The following is a 17,405-nucleotide window of genomic DNA, read 5'->3' as shown; positions in this document are numbered from 1 at the left end:
TTTTCATATGACATTTCTGTAATACATTTAAGACAACAAGATCCTTGTGCAGTACTGACAATGGCCTGCCACAACTGTATCTCATTCCCCACCATTCAATACATTCATAACCTTTCCTTACATATAGCTCAGCAAGTATTAATTTCCAACACCTAATTCCAGCTCCAAGTAGAAAAGCTAAAGTTTTCACAGGTATCACAGCTCAACACTTTATTTTTCCATTGTTTGAGTTTCACTGAAATCTTAACTGTTAAAGGACACAAACCACCCTGGATTAATGAAGGGAATATAGATCACCCTCCTAGATGACTCTTTCCAGTGTTTTGTCCAATTTCAATAGAAATTTCATTTTTTTAAATGGCTTTTTGGGATGCTTTCCCAAATTAACTTCCTTCTCTTCATTCCTGCCAGAATATCTTCAATTCTTTTTAATAATGTCTATTAGTCATCCCATCAGGCCACCAGTTTTATTCAACTGTATCACAGGCTAAACAGTTACTAATAGAGGTTTGAAGTTTATAGCATGTATTTTGCTCTACTATTACTCATAGCCAAAGAAAAGCATTTCTATGTTTGGGTCAGATGACAGATTATTCCAGTACACCCTCTTACTGGCCACTTTATGGAAACTAAGAAAGAAAATACTTAATAGTTATGAAATAACCTATTGGGGATATTTCCAACACTCAGTGAAGGCTGATTTATGCTTAGAGGCCTAAGAACTTCTTGCTCTGCTGGAAAAGTTCTCATCACGCATAAGAATGTCTAATGCCTTTTAGAATCCTGCGATGGGCTAGATGGACTCAATGACACCTTGCTGTTGAATCAGGGTTAAACTATTTTCTTCCATCTTCTAAAAAATCTTTCTTTACAGTCTAATTGACATTTTTGTTCCTGTGTTCTGAAATGGTTTAGAGGGAATGCAAATGTTTGATTCAACTGACACACCTCTGAACCTTCAATTAAGGCATAAGTAGGCTCACAATCTACACTGTAAAGCCTCAGGTACTGTTTGAGGATAATCAAGGATGGCTTGGCACATCTGATTCTTCTAAGGTTAAAAAAACCCCAAGCAAACCCTGCAACACATCTCCACAATACTGCAGGTTCTTTTTCAAATCCTTAAAAAAACTGAAAGCCAAAATCCTCATATTTTTTCTTCAGAAGTCAGAATTAAGAAGTTAATACAAACCAGTAGACCTCTGTCATATAAATAACATAATTTTGAAAATAATTTCTGAGTATTTATAAAAGACTAAGACTTAATTTGTCCTACTTCAATTAAGGTCACTTTTTTTTTGGTATTCATATTAATATTACGTAAAGAACACAAACCGCTCATTTAATAAAGCTAGTATTAAAAGCAAGTTGAAATAACAGTCTCACTATGTCTAGACTTAGAAGTCAAGATTGAGAAGTTCTAATACTGCAAGAATTAATATCTCTTTGGCCAAACTTAAAAACTTGGTTTTGATTTTGGCTGCAGTAGGTAATCATTTTATCTCCTCATTTTTGTAATTGTGGATGTGGTAAGAGCAAAAAGCACTAGTAAAGTAAGGGTCTATGTTCATCTATACATTTCTAATCCTTTGAAATCCAAAAGAAAGCCAAGTTCAAAGTGCAAATTTTGCCCATCTGTCACTACATTAATAGAAATAAACATTGAGCAGTAAAACAAAAACTTACTCAGATACTTGTTCAGCAGTTGGGATATCTACAGAAACTGAAAATAAAAATAAAGGATTTAATTAAAAATATTTTAAAATGTGGAAATACAGAAGCACTCACTTTCAAATTGAAGTACAGAGAAATCATGATAATGCAACTGAAAAAAGGAGTGCAATAACACAGAGACATCCACATGTAAGTATTCATATATTTTTACTATATAAAAAAGACACTATATGTACTCACCTTTCTCTATAATAACTTGACAAGTATGAGTGTGGCTTTCACTCAGATGCGTGGCCATGCTATCTAAGCCAGAAACATCAGTCAGGAAATCACAGTTAAGACACACTACAGTCACACCTCTAGAGAAAAGAAAGTAAAAAGGAAGTATAAATACAACATGACTGTGAAAAAAGTTTTCTTAACTTACAGCAACTGGTCAGACTATAAAAAAAATTAAATAAAATTTCCTGCAACTTTAGATGAGATGACCCACAAAACCATGTTCTTACTTTTTATACTGCAACTGGCAATCCCTATCTGACCAGGGCATATCCATGCTGGATGTAGTACAAAGAACACCACTTCAGACAGAAACTTAATCTGTAAAGCATGAGTTTCTCAGTTTTGGTGGGTTTTGTTTGTTTCTTTTTTTTGTTTCCCCTCATCCCCTCCCCATTTTGCACATGATGTATAATTGCAAAATAAAGAAATAGAAATATTTTTAAAAACTGCTCAGAGTTAAGAAAGAATTGAATAAATGTGGGCAAATAACAAATACATGTCACTGAACAGAACACTGCTAGTGGAAGAGCTAATGTTTTTATTTCCCTGCTCTTTCTAGATTGTGGAAGCTTAGAAATTCAGGAGGCTCTAATCTCATTTAACTAATCAGTTCACTATCAGAAAGTAGAAACATAATGATGTAATTGAAAAAAGCCAAATTACCGTAGCTCTTCTGAATGCTTCTTATAGATCCAAAATCTTTTACTTGGACGAGCACTGTGAAAACTAAATATAAGAAAAAATTACCACTTACACTGGGGTTTTTTTAGTACATTATTCCACATATCCCCTACGCTGTATGCGGTACTGCAATTTGCTTACGACAAGTCATGAAAATAGAAGACTCCATTACTGACCTGTGTTATTCTAAAACATTAAATTGATGAAAATCTACAGGCTTGTGAATCTCAGCTCTAGTTTAAAACACTGGCTCTCTTGTAAATAACGAGTTTGGGAGGGGCAAGGCTTAACTTGGTCAGCACAGTCCTGCAAGAACATAGTTACATTGCTTTCATCAGCAGTTTAACTCTTGAAGCACCATGGCTGTAGCTATACAGCGCTCCACAAAGGAAGTGAAGCTTTGCTGAACTCACCCTTCCTAAAGGGATGGCTTTAAATGAGGTAAATCAAATTCTCAGACCACCTGTAAGTTATCTCATATGCAGGTTAAGTATGTGCCAACACTGTATTCTCATATGAAACAACAAGTGAGCAGCTCAGTACAGGGGCTGCTACCAGAGAAACACCCTCCAACAACCTTCCTCCTCACCAGCCCTTGCTCCTTACACAAACCCAAAAAAGGTGTTTTTTGGATGATGATAGGTGCTGCAAGGGGTCAAAGCAGGGGAAGCGTTAGCACATCAAGGACACAAAGGACAAAAGACTGGCTATTTTACTGCATGGTTGAATTTGACAACACCCAGAACAAGGGCAACAACTCTCCCCTTTGGAAGTAAACTTTCTCTTGTACAATCAGAATTAAGCACATTAATTTCTATTATTTTTTTAGACCATGCAACCAATAGGTTATAGGCATAGAACCATGTAAACTATTTCAGCCTAGGACTTACATAAGCATTGAAATTAGTATGAACAGGTCCATATATAAAATATAAACAAAAACTTGTAAAGATGTAGGTCATAAATTCAAGAATTCTAGCATTCAAAAATGCCAAGGCATTTTATATATACATGTATTTTAAAAGACAACTGCATTTCTGTATTGTTCAGGGTGCAGGATTAACAAGTAAGTTTTCAAAATTTTGTTTTACTGTCACTGCTACGTGATCTGTGTCTAATTATTGCACAGTATAATTCTACTGCTCTGAAAACTAACACATTTGTTTTCTTAACAGGCTTTTTTACAGCTGTCATCACTAATACCCTACACTGCCTCACAATCAGTGACAAATGTCCTGCAAAATGAGACATTATTTTTACAGATGACCAGAAGTAGTATAAGAAAAAGCATCCACTTTAGTATGCTATTTGAGACATCCTTTACGTGGTATTCTGACCACAGATTTCATTAGCAATAGCTGTGGCTGTATGCATTTAGCACTTGTAAAATCAGATGAGGTATTCATTCTGAAACCCAGAGAACATGCAACAATTAGTCATTATTTGTTAAGTGTGGCTGAAACAATTATGGAAGATGCCATAGAAACTCTGAAGCACAAGATAGAACACTGCCTGAACCACTGGATTTTTAAGGCAAAACAAGAACATGGGGTTTAGGTCCTCATTACAAAGTAGAAATCCAACCTTACACATTTCCATGCCAGTCCTATGACCCAGTTCAAAATTCAGCTAAAAGAAACACTTAACACACCTCACATGAATTTAGGAAGTATTTGATAACCCAGTGAAAATTTCAAGGAGTTCTTACCTCATCATGTGATTCACATAGGCTTTGCTACAGCTAGTGTTGTATCTGCATAAGCTACAGTGGACATAAGCAGGAAAATGGCTTGCAAAATCTTTTATTTCCGAGTAACACTCAATGCATTTGTGAGCTCCCAGACGATACCTAACAGTAATATGTAAAAGTTAATATCAACACTTTAAGGTGAGATAACTATTTCAAACTTTTTGCTTTAAGTCAGTAACAAGCTTGCCTGCATTAGGGAAAAAATGAGGAACTTAAAAATGTATCAGTTAAATACTTATTACAGGTCATGTTAGTACATATGAAGAAAACTTCACTTTTTTTCTTCAATTACTCTGTCATTATGATGTCAATAAAAGACTGAAAGTTAATGTAAGCATCTGTTATTGGCCACTCCTGGAAACAAGATACTGCAGTAGATGAGAACCTCAACTTCAGTTGCTGCTGTTGTCTCTACGTACTTGAGAAGGATTTTAAAGAAATGCTTCATGCACCACAATGCAGAGAAAAAGCCTTTGGTTTTCCTGCCCTCCCTGATATTATCCACAAGCTTTGAAATACCTACAAAGCAAGAATGTAACCCTGGTCTTCCCCAATTTTGCTGGCTGGTTTTGGATGTCTCAGAGCTACACACTGTGAGTGTTAGCACCTTATCAGAAGGGAGACATCTACAATCTTTGACAAAGAAAACTGCTAACTCATCTTAGCCAACGGAATTATATTCTAGTCTATAAAACATCCATTAAATTATCAATATAAGGATAGCAAACCCCAGTAAATCATAAATATAAGGACAGCATTCTCCCAACAGCTTGCTTTTACTTTCTTGATTTTTTTTTTCTTTGGTAGCTCCCCAAATTAAGGTCCTAGGACATTTAAATAATGGGTTCAGATAAAACCCTTAAAAAAAATTGAAGGAGAAAAATACTTTTCTCTCCATAAGAAAACTTGCAAAGAACACCCAGGCAGATGTATTCCCCTCCACAGGTCACTTTTAAACATAAATTTGCCTAATGAGCCTGTATTTCAAGAGTCTGTGGCTCTGTGCACAGAAAAACTCTAAGTTTAGAACAGAAAAATTTCCAGAACATCTGTTCTCCCATCATAAAGTAGTCTACCCCCAACAAAATCCTTAAGTGAAGATTCAGAATTATAATCACAGTACCAGTATGTGAAAAGTTTATGCACCTGCTTTTTCTGCAAAATGGAAGTGTCAAATCTTCTGTATTGCAGTATTAGAAGTTATCGAAAGGTAATTAAATGATCAGTTATTTATATTCAAAGTATACTTAAAGATACTTTTAATGCTAATATTTTACCTTAAATTATGCAATGCCGTATTTGTAACTTCTTTTTTTTTTTTGCTGTTGGTCCATGCATTTTGCTTCTTTGATGTAGTTGGTTTTGATTTTGCTTTTGACTTATTTGTATTAGATTTGTTATGATTTTTAGTGGTTGTATTTTTAGCTTTAGGTGATAACTGAAACGTGGAACTGCTTGTACTAACAGAAGATGTAGCTGATGATCCTGACTGAAGAGATCCAACAGATGCTCGAATAGTCACCTACAAGTATGAAATTATAAAAAAAATTCTATTTAGATTTTAGCTTTCTAAGTTCCCATTTCTATTTGTCTCAAAGTTTAAGCCACTTTAGGACAAAAATCATAGCATAAGAAACACTCTTCAGAGACTGCTTTGAAAAATATGAAGTACTTTTGATTAGAGTAAATCTAACTTCAATAGTCTATTGGATGCTTAAAAAACTCTTGTTTTAGTGGAAATATTTAGCCATGACCAAACACACCGCTCTCTCTTTAGACCTGCAACTGGCTACATCCTGCTTGCTTAAAACAAAAAAATGTAGCTGTGGAAAAGAAACAGAAGGATCAGGCCAATTAACACTAAGAATATCAAACAATCCACCAATGCCTGGATTTAACAAAAGCCTTGTGTCTTGTTGCCTCACGATTAGCCAATCTACTTCCTTCAGATATTTTTGCTCCTCATCCGAGACCCCCAAGGACTAATTCTGGTTTCTGACCTCTCATCTGGCACTATCACACTCCCTTGTCTTGCCCTTAAATTTGGTTCTCCAGTTTTCACTTCCAGCGTGACTCCTAATTATACTTCTTGCCCATACTCGTAGTTTAGAAGCACCTCATCTTCTACACCTGGTTCCAAGCATTTCATTCTCATCATCTACATCCTGTCAAGGTCTACTAACACCAAAATTCTAACATAATCTAAGCTTTTATTAGATTATGAAGACCCTGAAATCTTTAGAAAATTGAGGTATTGTCACAGAATAGAGGATCAGTGCCTTACATTCTGCCAAGCAACACAATCAACATGAACTTCAGTCATTTTTCCTTCCTGATTCTACAGCAAATGAACCGTAAAGAGCTGATCAAAATGTAAACTTTCTTCTTCCTTTCAACTGAAAGGACAAGTATCTTCACACTTCATTAAAAAACTGTAGGGAAAATGTCCTGAAATCTACAGGAAATTCTTAGTCTAACTGATTGCTTCTCAAAATGGAAGAATCATTTAAAGATAGCCTAAGTGTTCTGAAGGGACTCAAGTTTACTTCATAAAACACTTAGCAGAAAATTGTGGGGTTTTTTTCCCCTTCAAATGCTGGAGCTAAAAAGGACCTGGTGAACTCAGTTTATAAGCACACATTGTCTATGCACTCTGTATTATTTTATGCCATGACTTTCCACAGGTTGAAAAATCTTTCACAAGAAATGATGCAGACCCCTGAGACCAACATCCAGACTATCTCCCTTTCTCCTAGCACAAGAAAGGATAAACGTGAGGAGAAAAATTAACCAACAGCTCAAGAAAGCAGCAGCACTGACTGGACTACTGGCATATACATGTATGGAAGAATGGGACAGAACAATGCCACAGATCACCAGGAAGAAACCATAAACTGCGCCTGCCTGGCAATTCTTGCAACAGGAGTATGTTTTAGAGTGTTAGTTTTAGAGGTGGAAGAAAAAAAATTAAAAAAAAAAATCTCTGCTTTGTAAAAGAAATGAGAAAAGCGCTTCTTTTTATTCCACCCCTTTCTCTACCACTACATTTTTTTCCTTTGTCCCCTCTAATTTTCCTGTATTAACACCTACCTTTGTTCCAGGAGGCAATCCTTCTAACTGTTTGGGTTTCCTAAATGTTCGGTGATGCTGAGTCTTGTGATCCATTTTTTCTTTGCACGTCAAAAATTGCAGTCTGCACTTAGTGCAACGGTATATTCCTTTTTTCTTTTAAAAATGGAAGACAATCTATAGTAAGCATGAATGTCATGATAAACAAAACTCCAGCCCTAGCTTGTCTCAAGCAATGGTCATCCAGTTTCTAAAAGATCAACTGGACAAACTCCTAACAGTGTACAAAGCCAAGATATTGTGTAGGAATTAAAGACAGAATATTCAAATACTTGAAAATGCAAAGCAGTATCATTACTAAGAGAAGGAGGAATCAGATTACCAGTTACAAGATGACACAGTACGTCATAATCTTTTTCTCTACTTTGAGAAGTGAAACCTTTGAGTGAAAGGTTTGCTAGTAATCTCAAGAAAAGCAGAACACATCACTACAACTTCATGAAGAAACCAAATAGCAGAGATATTCCCTGAAGGATATTCAGAGATTTTTTTAAACAGGGAGCTGCTGTCACACAAAAACATGACAAAGTCTTAACAATTCCCTTAAAGACTTTTCAAAATAAGCAGTCATAATTCATCTACCATATTTTATTAACTATTCTTATCCAGTAACAACCATACAAATCAGTTACGCTTTTTTCCCCAGAGAGATTCATTACATATATTTAGCATTTTTCTAGCATTAAGGATTGAAAATATCTGCTTACCTGATGCCTCATGTAATGATGCATATACGGTGCTCCGATTTTAATTACTTTGAGACAAAATGGGCATAGCAAATGTTTTGTATTTTCATGAACTGTTCTAAAATGTGTTTCTACATCTGAAAAAGCTGAGGATCTGTAGTTGCATACCTAAAACAAAAAGTTTGACTTCCTTGTTAAAAGTTTATTGACAGTAAAGATGGGGGTGGTGTAATCTAAATACAAAACAGTTACTCTGAGATACCTGGCAAACATACGGCATTTCACCTGGCTTATGATTGTCCTTCATATGTTGCAAAAGAACTTGCTCTGTTTCAAAGGATAATTCACAGATTTTACAAATCGCTAGAAAAAGCAAAAAACAAGAAAAAAGTAAAAATTCATTTGGGGTCACAAGTAGATAAATTGTAATACATGTGTATATGTGAACTGTATGTATCTATAAAGGTAAAGCGATCTAACGATTATTTTACTCTTCAGAAGAAATTCCCTGTACAATTTCAGGAAGCCAGGAGTGCAAGGCTGTTAAACAACATGAATTCCTGCAGTCAAGCTTTCAATTAAAAAACAAAACAAAACGCTTTTCAAAATATTTTTTTTCCATGCACACTGCTCTAACATAAATTGAATGAGTGCTCAGCTCCTATATTAAATCTCAAGATTATTACTCTTAAAGTACAACAGCTTTATTCTGAAGTTACAAACCCGCAAAGTAAAAGTCAGGAAATATCTAAAGATTTTAGGTCACAAAAAGATTCAGTGTGATACAATCCAACTTACTAGATGACTCATAAGGCGTGTGTGTACTTTCAATGTGGCACTGCAGCTGGAATGGGGTGGGAAACTGACGGTAACAGTGCTGGCAGGTGGTATGGCTTTCCCAACTTTCACTGCTCTGCTTCTCAAGCTCTAGATGATGCTTCATGTGGTTCATAAACCTTTAAATGTTAGTAAATAGGTGCAAAAAACTACATTTTAACATTTACTATACATGACATATCACGTGCAAGATGTACAGGATTCTTTAGAAACTTTACTTTGTAAGGACTTCTGAATTTCAAAAAAATCTAACTAACAAGATCATTAGAAAAAAAAAACTAACGAAGTTAAGCAAGCTATGCCAGAAATCATCTTTCAAAGCTTAAAAAGAAATCCTGACTATTATAAAGAACATGCAACATATCTGAAACATGTTCTAAGACTAAGCATTTTTCATGTTTGCTTAGACAAAATTCCTGCCTTGAAATAAAGGGAAATTAGCGAAGGCAACAACAAAACATTTCAGCTGTTCACACTTCACCACCATCAGAGTCTCAAAGCCACATTCTGAAACAAGGGTAACTTTAGCTCTGCTGAAAACCATTGAATAGCAAGAACATATCTGCAATTAGGACATTACAGCTTTATCTGAAACCACCTCCATCCAAAACTGGCAGGGTTCCAAGAGCTGTCTTTGTATAAAGCATTTATGACTGAAGTTGAATTATGAAGGGCAATTATCAAAGAATGCCACTGTGCAGTTGACAACCAAAAGAGTAAGACAAGCTTGGTGGTATGTTACTGCTTCAAGTTACCACCTTTTCCTCATTAATATCCACTTATCTGTAGTAGGAACGTATTCTGGCTGAGAAGTCTAGGCACCCATGACAGCATTGGCAGGTCACAGTTGCTAGTGGGGCAGCACAAACAGTGCACAACGCACTACTGTTAAACTTCAAAAACTGTTCTATTTTGAATGTGCTTCATTTAGAACAGCCAGAGGAACTATTAAATGTAGGTCACACTCACAAAAGGAATGTAGTTCTCAAAGTGGTGACCTTGGAATTGGAAAAAACAAACGAGCAAGGAGAATAGTCTCTTGAGCTCAAGCTTCTAGTATCATGCAGTTGCTTAAAGGAAAAAAAAGAGAAAAAAAAAAAAGAGCTAACTGAAGATATCCAAGTACCTAAGCAGAAGAAAGGAATTGACACTAGTACTGCATATTGCCTTAACATTATTTCAATGGTATATTCAACCACAGATCTTTTAAAGGAAGCAGGGGATTACCTGCTGCACATCACTTTGTGCTTTTCTGAATTAAGGTCCAGAAAACTTCCACTAGAAGTAGAAAGATACTATGTATTTATTTTGTCCACTATAAATGATTAAAGGTGTAAAATATACCTTGAAATAAAAATTCTGAAGTTATAGAACTATGGAATACAGCTACAAAGTTACAGCAAAAATTAGTGTGGCTGAAAGTAGACTCTAGAGAAGTTCAAAGAAAAAATTAAGTGCTTATTTGTAATGACTTGCTGTGCAACACATAGGCACCATAGCACCAATAGCTCACAATATAATGCCGAGTAGAAAACAGTGTCAGAAAAATATTCTTTAAAATGAACCCAGTATCTTAATAAAGTACTCTTTCTGTGGACTACTTTTCATGATACTGCAAGAAAGGCTTATCTGAAAAGTATTATGCATCCAAAACCAGAAGAAAAACCTCCTGGCCCATGTCAAACATTGTTTATTGCTCTTAAAAAGTTAAATTGCAAGGGAAGAAATGCCATAATTAACAGGAACTATAAAATCACGAGAGTAAACTCTTTTGAAGTCTAACAACATGCAACGTTTTCAAGCTGCTTGGAACAAAATACTGGCACTTTTACTTAGGATTTACACATACTTAATGATTAATAGCAAATTTAATGCTTCTAACTACAAGAAACTTTTATTCAATAATATGGGTCTAATGTTAGCATAAACCTGTTCATTTTAACTTGCAGACTGTGCCCTTTGAAAGAATAGTCCATTTTTGAATTTTACATTTCGCTACTTCAGCTTCCCTTGAAGAATGCATATAAAAAAGTTCAATGACCTTAACTTCCAAAGGAACAATGACATGAACTTGTCTACCTATTAAAACAGCTTACTGAAGTTTTTTGCAGCATTCAGAAGTAAAATTATTCCATCAAAATAACAGATGTTACATAAGTAAACCACCAACAATTAGTCATTGTGCATCCCTAAAGGGAATTAACACTCGCATCTACTGATATCACCATCAATCCAGATGGCAAGTTTTAAAATACTTTGTGTTGCCCTTTCTAACTCCAAAGTCCTACAACTGCTCTCATTAAAACTCTACTGTTTATGCGAGACACCATTAAAATTTGTACTCTAATCCGTAAAAAGTTTAAGTCATGGCCATACATGCACAGTAAAAATTAATTCAATTTCTGTTCAGTCACCCAATATTATTAGTTTTCAAGAAGAAAAAAAATTCTATTCCAGAGAGACAAATTTTTAATGCATGAGACTAAGTGCTATGGGCTATAAGTGATTAATAAACAACTAAGGAAGTGAGTTCAAATACCTTATGTTATTTTTAAGAACTTTCAGACAACTGAAGCACTTAAATGTCGTATGCGTCTTTTGCTCCTTTTGTATCTGCTGGGTGTCACCTTCATGTTTCCCATAATAAAAGTCGTTAACTAACATAATCAATTTTCCTTTCTCAGATTCAGCAGTCTTGCTTGTTGTGCTCACACATTCTGTTTTCGCCATTCCCAGGAAAAAGTTATTTACCATGTCTGGACAACAATACTGGATGGAAACAGGGAAGAGACAAAGGCATCAGTCTCTCTTACCAAACTGCATCAATGACAACAGCATTTTAAAAAATGAAGCCACTCACTAACTAGAGCTAGATGCAAAGCCCAGTTCTCTGACATACCAACTTTATTGATATTCACATATGGATTTTGAACAGTAACTGAACTTTAGGTCGTGTTTAGGTAATAAAACACAATATATATTATAAAAACTGGAAAGATATTATTCTCAGAGGCTCATGTAAGATAAATTTAAGTTAGAATCAGAATACCAGTGTTGCCTTACTCATTAGAAAAACATCTACTGTGTTTAATAATGAGAAAGAGAAAAGCAGCTTTTATGCAAGTATTTTGCTGACAAGCATAAGTTTACTGAGAATTTAATGGAAAGTTTTTATGTTCTATTTCTTTGGGGAGGACATATGTTGAAACGTGCAGAAGTTCCTTCCAGCATTACTGAAAAATTCAGAAATTCTAAGTCACAAAATACACATTGTTCAAGTTTCTTTATGTCAGACAGTACATAATGAATGCTTAACCCAATAACTATACTATGAAACATAACACTTAAAAAGTATGAAGTACTTCATACAGAAGATGCTACGAAGTTTCCAACAGTGAGCAAAATTAGAGCGTTTCAGAGGACAGATCTTTCTCCTGCTGAATAATGGTTCTTATTGTGCCGGACTACTTTCTATAAGCCTACTAGGAGTTCATTTCCTACTGTGGAAGTGTAACTCAGTATATTTATCCCATACAGTTTAACTAAAACTTTAATTAAATAATACTAAGCAAACCCACTCCTTCAATGGTTCTTTCATTCGGTTGATGTACAGAGTGCAAAAGCTATTCTCTACAAATAATGATTAGAGAAGGATAAAACCCTTGATATTTTTCCACTGTTATGTATGTTTCTTAATTGTATTTTGAAGCTGAAGAGCACAGTAACTACTATTTAGGGTATCTTAAGCGCAGTAGATCAGAGTGATCTGTGTTAACAGTAACTCAGAGCTTCACACTTTTCTATTACACAGTAGTTCATGCTCCCTTTTGCATGGGTTATACACATTGTATATAGAGTGCAACACCATTTCTCTGCCCCCTGAAATGGAATACATATGCCTGAGAATTACATGAATCTTCCCCAAATAATAACAAATATTTTCCAGGAAACAATGTTTCCAGAACCAATAACAAGTAGTTTCATAAGCAGACTAAGTGATGCTCAGTTTCTGAAAGCTTTGTTTCTCACAGTGTTTAAGTATGAACTACAAATTAAGTTTTTCCACTCAGCTTAACAACTTTTTTAGCTACTAAGTGACATATCAAGATGAAAAGGTAAGTTTACACTGTCATCTTTGTCTCAGTAGCAATCTAACACAGATGTGGGTCAAATGGCTGCCTATTATCATAGGCACTTACCTTCATCAAATTCACCTGAATCTGGCCAATGGTTCAAAAAGTCACAGCTGTGGCAGAGAGAAATCATACAGAGACAGCAAATATGCCTCAATTAATTGGAAAAATAAGGCAAAAAGTGGCAAGATTTAGAGCTCCCTACTCCATTTTTCCTCTCCACAACTACAAGACATTGAGCATTTGGACTCTGCTTGATCATAGGCAGAAGCCAGACTATCTTTATATCAAAACATGGCACTCTTTCATAACCAAACAGAAGCCCACATAAGTTTTTTATAATGTCTACCAGCCCCAAAAGATTTTACCTTCATATGATTTTTTAGAGGATCCATAAGATTGAAATGAATATTGCACTTTGGACAAGCTCGTGGAAAAGGTCCTCCATTTTTAATGGTGCTTGATGCAGCATTTGTACCTGTAAAATTTGAAATACGTTAAGATTCAGAATTCACAAGCAGAATACTCGATTTATTATTAGTTATTCTAGAAAAATATGTCATTTCAAATGAAAACTATTAGCTGTAGTAACCATAAGCAAGGTTTTACAACCATCTTTTAACTACCCTTCCTTTTTTCCAAACTGAGTTTGAGTTTGTTCTGTTTTATATAGGCCTATAAACAACTTTTACAAAATCTTAACGACAAATCAGGAAAAAATGGGAGAGGGTGAAGGTAGCACGATAGAGACAAAGCATTAATTCTGTGAACCACCACCCCCCGGATAGGATGGATTTTTGATGTTTTTAAGAACTTTAATTCTCAAATGAACTTGTAAAACTTGTTTCATGCCATGACCTGATCATCATCACAATAGGATTCAGATAACTGGTTTTGGGGAAGAATTTCACCATATGGTTCTCAATGATGAGAATATTTCCCTCCAGACAGTTGTTGGAACCTAGGCCTATTCAGATGCATCATTCCTGTTGAGCAAAGGTGTCTTTGGAGAACCTGGAGAGTAAATCCTCTAAATAATTACTCCCAGTAGTGAAAGGAAATAGTATTTCTCTTATCAACATAAAATGATTAATAACTTTTGAGCAAAAACAAAACCAAAAAAGCTTTGTATTAGCTTAAACTTTAATGAATAAACCCAGGCTTCCAGGTTTCTCCAAACTGCCAAAAAACATCAGAGCAGGAGCTACTTTTCCAGATGAAGTTCTCTTGCATTCTCAAGTCATTCACAGATCTGGAGGACTCCAAGCTGAGCAAGTAGTTTAGAAGAAGAGGTTAAACACAGGAAGAGTTTTAAGTAACATCTCAACTGTAGAGTCAACTGTACCCTGTCAGGGCTATGACAAAATGTAATAAACACACAAATACATCCACCTTATAACAAGGGAATGAGTAAGTGTATGAATTGAGATGACCATGCAACAGTATTATACATTTTTTCACAAAAATAGTCTTGCATAGTCCATGAGATAGACATGAATCAAACAGTATTTTTCCTTGGAGGTAACAGTATTGCTAAGAATCATAATTAAGCAGAAAGTCCTTCACATGAGTGGATGGCCATGCAAGAGATGTACTGCAAAACATTGCTGCAAGTCTTCACTATTATGGTTTCTAAAACACTTTGACACGTCACAGCTAAGTGCAAGCTGAGTTGAAAGAAAACAGGTTCTGCAGCAAGATCTTGTGTTCTGCAGTGCTTCAGTGCTGGATTCTGTGACAGATTAGAAATTGCTATGCTAGCATGTTAGAGACAAACTCATAAAAATAAGGTTCTCAGGGAATATGATCTACTTGTTACTACATTTAGTAAGATTCCCCGGTTATCTTTTCTGTATTTTAGGCTGCAACACAATACGTTTTACCCAACACAGGGTGGAGGAAAATTTTTTGCTGCAATATGCCATGTTATAGCCACTTCCTTCTGGTTGCTGGGGAAGAGTCTGATAGCGAACAAGCTGCAAACAAGACATGCAAAAAAAACCCCAATATGAAATGATTCCAAACAACAGAATCACACTGTAGGTAGCTCCTCATTTTAACATTATAGGAGAGAGTATGTGATTGGAAATATCTCAAAGTCAAGAGTAAATCTTCGTCCATTACAATCAGCTGGAAAGCACCTTTTGGCTCAGGAGGAAAATGCACCTAATTATTAATACACTGAAACAGACTACCTCTCTTCTTGTAGGCAGGGGAAGGTCTTTCAAAGAACATCCTCTCTTTGAAGCTTAAATCCCCCTCGTCCTTTCCAACTGCTATTTTAAACTGTATCAAAAACACTGCTGCAAAAGAAAGGGGGGAACTGCAAAACACACTTTGCAATAGTTAGTCAAAATACAGAATCACAGAATAATTTGTTGGACCTGTCGAGGTGTTTTTGTCCAGCCTCCCACTCAAAGCAAGTCCAACCTTATCAGGATGCTCAGAGCCATGTCCAGTCAACTTCTGAATATCTCCAACACTGGAGATTCCACAATCTGAGTCCTTGCTGCCTTGCCTGACATTCCTACAATAATTTTTTTTTCTTCCTTTTACCTAATCAGAATTAGTTGATAAATTCAGCAGTCACAGAATTCTTTCAATCTTGATTTTCTGGTTAGTTGCTTTTTAAAGTTTCAACTCTCTATTCAGTTCTTTGAAATAGAAAATCTGAACTGAGAGTATGAGGTCGAGGTGTTTGTTTTGATCATCTGTCTTCACAGCCACTAAACAACTTAACTAATCATTGCTTTACAGAATTCAAACGTACCTACTAAATAACAAAGGTCTAAAATTTGAATAGGTAATAACCTACGGTGTATTAATTTGTAAAGGTATGTAAATCCTTGCATAGAAAGGTTTTTCTTATTTTAAGGCATAAGAAGAGTTACTTATTTACATTGCCTTAATAGCATTAATAATACCAATCAACTTAAACATTACAAGAGCACTAGCTTTTTCCATGAAACAGATGCATGGATTGAGAGCTAGACCATTTGATCTACCCTACCTTTTGAAGATACATTTTGTGATGGTGTTACTGTTGGAGGAGAGTTAACTGTAGGTGAAACAGCTGAATTGCTTCCAGCACCAACCTCATTAGGCTTGGCCTTTTTTGCAGTTACACTGTTGCCATCAGAAGTAGCAGGACGCTTAGATACAAAACCACTCTCATTGAGACCTACAGTGGTTTAAATTAAAGAACCTCAGTTTTTTTTCCATAGTATATTATGAACACATTAGTGATGCCTACACTTTAAAGGATATGTAAAGTCTACATAAAGCAGCTAAGATTTCCCTAAAATGATAAGCCATACAGAAGTTAAGAAAGCAACATCCAACTCAGTCTGAATTTCTAAGGCCAGTAGTGGAGAAAAGGGTAAATGCAAAGAGACACAGACCCATCCCTGAAACCCAGTAAATCACACTCTGACTACCTGAGTTTATTTGGCCTACTTTTCACATCTTGACCCACACTAATCTGAGAAAAGGCGAGTTCCGAGAAATAAAGTTAAGCTAAGGAGCTAGTTTCTGCAATGCCCACTATTTGGAACAGCCTCTGCCCTTCTGATGAAAAATGAAAACAGTGTTGTAACTTCTAGTGACTGATCACAGCATACCTATTTGCTCTTCAGAACAGTTGATTGACTTATTGTTTGCAGTATTTCTTCTAAAAAAAGAAAATCACTAAAAATTAACTTGGAAATTCAGAGGTTCAGTGCCTGATTAACATGCCCATCAGTACTTGGCTCCATCTTGTCCTGAAGCCCATGTCTCTGTAAGATTACCCTTGATGATGTAATCTCAATACAGAGATCAGTCCTCAAGTAGACCTGAAAGAGTACCAATAAGTCTGAAGTGCCAGCACAGGCCTTGTAAATCTCTCACAGACTGCAAATAGCCTTAAGACTGTCATAAACTATGACAAGGACCAGACTCCAGTTCCAGACACAATGATCTGAACTAAGGACATTCTTGTTCATTCCCCTCCCAATGGTCTAGCTGCTCCAGTGATTTCCTTGGGTGTAACAAGAAACTGAATTAGTATCTTTAAAGTCCTCTCAACAACCAGAGATAACTTGTGTCACATAAAATTAATCAACTTCTCAGAATAAATAAAAGCACCCCCCTCCCACCTCCAAGTTGTGTTTACTCAGTGATAACTATCTACACCTAGCAGTCTGGATAGTCTCCCCACTCACTCCACAGAGGCAAAGACTCCCAGCAGGGAAT

General features: G+C 35.7%; 1 protein-coding gene across 14 annotated transcripts in view; it reads right to left on the bottom strand.

The window, feature by feature from the left end:
• Nucleotides 1-17,405, bottom strand: part of ZNF280D (zinc finger protein 280D) — a 54,050-nt gene that overhangs the window by 17,214 nt on the left and 19,431 nt on the right. For 12 of the 14 annotated variants that reach the window (XR_011327065.1, XR_011327063.1, XR_011327064.1 and 9 more), the window contains 12 exons: nucleotides 16,183-16,353; nucleotides 13,541-13,650; nucleotides 11,579-11,808; nucleotides 9,001-9,158; nucleotides 8,465-8,565; nucleotides 8,224-8,370; nucleotides 7,478-7,612; nucleotides 5,665-5,909; nucleotides 4,346-4,486; nucleotides 2,620-2,682; nucleotides 1,915-2,033; nucleotides 1,687-1,723 (listed from right to left, as the gene is read on the bottom strand). Coding sequence is in view for 10 of the 14 variants with exons in the window: in XM_069798156.1 (XP_069654257.1) it covers nucleotides 1,687-1,723; nucleotides 1,915-2,033; nucleotides 2,620-2,682; nucleotides 4,346-4,486; nucleotides 5,665-5,909; nucleotides 7,478-7,612; nucleotides 8,224-8,370; nucleotides 8,465-8,565; nucleotides 9,001-9,158; nucleotides 11,579-11,808; nucleotides 13,541-13,650; nucleotides 16,183-16,353 (1,657 nt within the window). In the remaining 4 variants the exon portion in view is untranslated. The remainder of the gene's footprint in view (nucleotides 1-1,686; nucleotides 1,724-1,914; nucleotides 2,034-2,619; nucleotides 2,683-4,345; nucleotides 4,487-5,664; nucleotides 5,910-7,477; nucleotides 7,613-8,223; nucleotides 8,371-8,464; nucleotides 8,566-9,000; nucleotides 9,159-11,578; nucleotides 11,809-13,540; nucleotides 13,651-16,182; nucleotides 16,354-17,405) is intronic. The other 2 variants (XM_069798152.1, XM_069798153.1) reach the window with 1 other exon arrangement.

This window comes from Haliaeetus albicilla, chromosome 12 (assembly GCF_947461875.1).
Source record: "Haliaeetus albicilla chromosome 12, bHalAlb1.1, whole genome shotgun sequence".
NCBI classification, from domain to species: domain Eukaryota; kingdom Metazoa; phylum Chordata; class Aves; order Accipitriformes; family Accipitridae; genus Haliaeetus; species Haliaeetus albicilla.
The sequence above is the reverse complement of the archived record's forward strand: the minus strand, read 5'-3'. Positions and strand labels throughout refer to the sequence as shown.